The following is a 4,396-nucleotide window of genomic DNA, read 5'->3' on the forward strand; positions in this document are numbered from 1 at the left end:
GGGCGACTATCAAGGCTGACAGAAGAGCCAGCTGGGCAGGTAGGGGGCAGGGCATAGGTGTGTGGGTGGGGGCTGAGGGAGCGGGGAGGTGTTGGGAGAAGCCCCACATGGAGTGCCCACCGACTGAGCAGGTACTCCACGTGGGGCTTCCCCCAACACTTCCCTGTTTCCCCCCAGTCAGCTTCCCACATGAGTGTCTGCCCAGCTGGCGGCGCATGGACTGAGAGCACCATGCTATTGGCCCTAGTGGGCTTCGAACTTCGCTGTATGGCTTTCCTGAAAGACTGCTAGCTCCAGGTCCATGGGCCAGTGCCCAAACAATCACTCCATGTCTTTTTTCCGTAATACCTCCCCACTCCCTCAGCTTCTAGCCAGCTTCTTGCAGGACTGCCTGGCCGGCCGGTGGTGCATGGACCTGGAGCAGTGTGCTATCGGCCCTTCAGGGAAGCACGGAGCCCCCTCAGGGAGATTAGCACACAGCTTCCGGTCCATGCACCGCAGGGAAGGCTGGAACAGGCTGGTTGGGCTTTGCCTCTGTGCGGCTTCCTGCAGGACCACAGAAGACCACACAAGAGCCCAGTTGGCCAATAGTGCACAGTTCCCAGTCCGCGCATTGCGGGCCAGGCTTGTTTGGGGCTGGGGCCAGCTCCTGGCTATAGCGTACACTCCCAGGGGGCAGAGGGGACCTGTGCCCCCCAGATTGGGGTGAGGAGGGTGGGGAGGGCGGGCGTGCACTGCAGGCTTATGCTCCCTGCCCCCATCCAGGGCCTCTGCTGCATAGCTTGTGCAGTCTGGCATGGCAGGACACAGCAGGGCCTTGCAGAAAAGCTGTTTACTGCTGCGAGCTTCACACTGCCCTAGCGCACACTTCTTCTATGTGCAGGGGGCAGCACAGGCAGAAGCGCAAGGTTATGCCCATTGCTGCTGCTCTCCTGCCTGCAGGGGAAGTGTTGCCAGGGCATTGCGGAGCTCACAGAAGTAAGCAGCTTTCCTGCATGTCCCTGCTACGCTGAGTCCCACACACTGCTGCAGAGGCCCCGGGGGAGGAAAGTGGGGTGGGGAGCACAAGCATACAGTATGCACCCACCCTGTGCCTCCCCCCACCCTCTGTATAGGTTTGGGGGGGGGGTGCACAGGTCCCTTCTCCACCCTGGGAGTGCATGCTGGTGGGGAGCCAGCCTCACCCCTGCCCTAGCCTGCAGCAGGCAGACAGCAGAGGGGGAGCCAGCTCTGTGACCCTTCTGCTGTAGCAGCCACTGCTGCCTTTTGGGGTCAGGGAGCTATGGACCTGCGTCCCTGGTGATGACTGGGTTCATTTGCTATAGTACAGAGCAGTTGTATTTCCTTTGGGCCTCGTCTGAGGCTCTATAACCTTTGCCTAAAGGAGGGAAAATGAAGCAGAAGCTTTTCAATTGCTTGTGGCCACAGAGCTTGGCCATTGACAAAAGCAGAGATTTCCTGGGCTTTAGTTACATTCAGTAGGTCATACTGTATTAACTACTGGTTTCTTAAATTCTAGTTGAAAGTATTGATATAAGCTGATTTATTGTAAAATAAGTAAAAGTACATGTTGTCTAATAGTGTTAAAGTTACCATTGTCTACAGAATATAAGACTTGTCTAGACTTCTTGTATCTAATACTCCTCATGTAGGGGGCATGGCAACATGCAAGTTGTATCAATGTGAACGTTTTGTTGTCCAAGATATTAAAAGGTAGAAGGATCTAGCGTGGACAGACTACCAGTTTGTTGTGAAATGTTACACTGTGGGCTGCTATTGGTGCCACCCACTAAGTGGTGGGAGAGCATGCAAGTACTTTTCACAAAGTGGTATACAAGGTCAGTCAGTTTTGTATCTAGCTCTGACATGCATGTATGCTGCTGTAACTTAGACTAGTATATAGTTACTACTGGCTTTACACTGAAGTAGAGCTATTTATGATGTACAGCCCTAAATCAGTTTTAAATAACCTCCCTATTATAGATACGCCATGTGTCTGCACCCTGGGACTGATCTTTTAGTTTAAAAATGAGCTCTTTAATATATTTCTTAGCATGGTACTTGGTATACCATCAAGTTTTTAAAAGAAAATCTGATACAGTATTGTGTTTTGGAATTATTAATTTAGTGGGGGAAAACTTTATTTTGTGAGTCTTTTAATGGCCTCCCACCTTATTCCTGAAGAAGATATAAACATTTCTCTAAAGCCACTGGCAATGGTTTAGAAACTGCAGTCAATCTTTCTTTATTTTTTTGCAAAGTGATTTCCTTAACAGCCTTTCATGCCTGAATCTTCAGACAAAGCCAGTAGACCCCATAGTGGATGGGGGTGCTCAGGTGCAGCAAGTTGTGAACATTGAATGCATATCTGACTTTATGGACGCTCCAATCCTAAACATTCAATTCAGGTAAAACACCATAATTTCCAATGACAATTTTATATTATTCAATTGCAAAATGTTGGTAGGGACCATTGGTTGACAATGCATTAAGCGTAGGGCTATGCAGAGATAGGACCCATCTTCTATCCGTTAACTTGTGAAAGACCTCAAACTCCATAAACTACTTGGAACTGCATGGTAAGTAACTGACCAACTTTTATTTATACTGTATTTTCTTGCATAATACACATGAACTTTATTTTGGAAAGGTAGAATAAAGTGGGGGAGAGTTCCCTTCCCCGTGGCCAAATTTTCCCATATGCATGGAGGAGGGGTGGAGTCCAAGTTCTTACCATCACTCGCCCTTATTCCAGTTCCAGTGGCAAGAAGTTGCAGCTATTGCTGAATTGGTAACAGGGCAGCATCTGAAGACAGGGCTAGCCTCTACCTTGCTGGGAACTTCAGCTGATGCCTGTGTGGCATCATTAGGACATGGCCTGTCTGACTAGACCTGGAAGGGTGAGCTGAGGAGCAACCCCCATTGCCCCCCTAGCTGGAGAACATGCTTTTGTGGTAACTGCCAGGGGGCTGTGTGCACATGTCTTGGAGCACAACAAACTTTGTAGCACTACAAAAATAGCATCTACCTAAGTCCTTAGATTTTTATTTAAAAAAAAAAAAAAAAAAAAAAAAGTGAGTTTGACTTGGTTATTTTGACAATAACAGAATTTTTATCCTGAAATGGCCTGTGATGCTCACATGACTGCTTAAGCAGAGGATAGTACAGGTTTCCCTCACTTTTATGCAGGTTCTGTATATGTGTGTTTTTGGGGGGTTTTTTGCTCTTGTGTGATGACCCTTTTTATACCAAAAATAAATTTTATATGCAAAGTAAATTCACTCCTATGGAATTGGTGTGGTGGAAGCTCGCAGTCAGCTGCTTTGTGCGGTGTTTTACATGAGTGACATGCACCAAAATAGTCTGCTGTGTGGATCTGTGCTCCTCACTCGTCTGCTACATGTGTTTCTGTAGTTGCCATTCCCATTATGATAGTGGCCTGTGATTGTGTGTACTGTCTGCTGTTGGAGAGTACCAAAATAGTCTTGTAAAAGTGATAGAAATGAGTCTCGGGGGCCAGTAAAGTCAAGGTCTTGGAATGCATCCCTGTTTATTGCACTGTAAAGTGCATTCCCATTACACAAATTCAAGTTATGTGCCGCTTTCCGGGAACACATGTACAGCATAAAGCGAGGGGAAACCTATATAGATCAGTGGGACCAACTTTTGGCAGGTGTGCCACAAATTTAAGCTGAGCGTTCCTCTGATCCCTTTCTCTGACCCAACCGTTGCTCTACTTTTTTGCCACCTGCCCAGTCTGACGCTCTGCTTTCTGCTTCTGCATTTTCTGCCACTGTATTGCTGGCCCCTCCCCCATTGGCCATGTGCAACACACAGCCTGCCATTGTTACTTGTGGCATTCTTGCAGCCATCTCTGATATAGGTGTGAAGACTGAAGAGAAGGTTAAAAAAAGCAAACAAAAAACCCAACAAGTATAAAAGCAAGACACAAGTGAGAATTTAGTTAGCCATGTGTCCTGGTGGTCAATCCTACATACTGTTCTTGATTTGTTTAAGAAATGTTGTTAAACATACCTGAAACAAGAATGCAAAAAGTCAAAACTTGCCCTTAGATACTTTTAGCTACTTTCCAAATTGGAATTCTCATCTCTTCAGTTATACCTACTTAAATTGAGCCTCAAACCTCTCTTAAAATGCAGTAGCTAGCTTTAGTCCTTTTATGTTGAACTATTGGTTCTTCATGGAGAGAAAATGATTCTTCCTTGATAGCTTCTTGAAATAGGACATACAAACATGCAATCTGAGCGTAGATCTGCATGAAATGATGTACTATTGTTAACTGCTAGAATTGTTTTATACAATGCCTATTTCCCTTTTTGTCATATGAAATACAGAATGTTTAAATGCCCTGGAACTTTATAATGTATAGTTAACT

At 46.3% G+C, this 4,396-nt stretch overlaps 1 protein-coding gene across 5 annotated transcripts in view; it reads left to right on the forward strand.

Annotated features, from left to right (window-relative positions):
• LOC109320799 (AP-2 complex subunit alpha-2) overlaps window positions 1–4,396 on the forward strand; it is a 621,923-nt gene that overhangs the window by 611,489 nt on the left and 6,038 nt on the right. For all 5 annotated transcript variants that reach the window (XM_019551064.1, XM_019551065.1, XM_019551067.1 and 2 more), the window contains one exon: window positions 2,285–2,408. In XM_019551064.1, coding sequence (XP_019406609.1) covers window positions 2,285–2,408 — 124 coding nt within the window. The remainder of the gene's footprint in view (window positions 1–2,284; window positions 2,409–4,396) is intronic.

This window comes from Crocodylus porosus, unplaced genomic scaffold (genome assembly GCF_001723895.1).
Source record: "Crocodylus porosus isolate Cpor-Errol unplaced genomic scaffold, CroPor_comp1, whole genome shotgun sequence".
In the NCBI taxonomy this organism is placed as follows: domain Eukaryota; kingdom Metazoa; phylum Chordata; order Crocodylia; family Crocodylidae; genus Crocodylus; species Crocodylus porosus.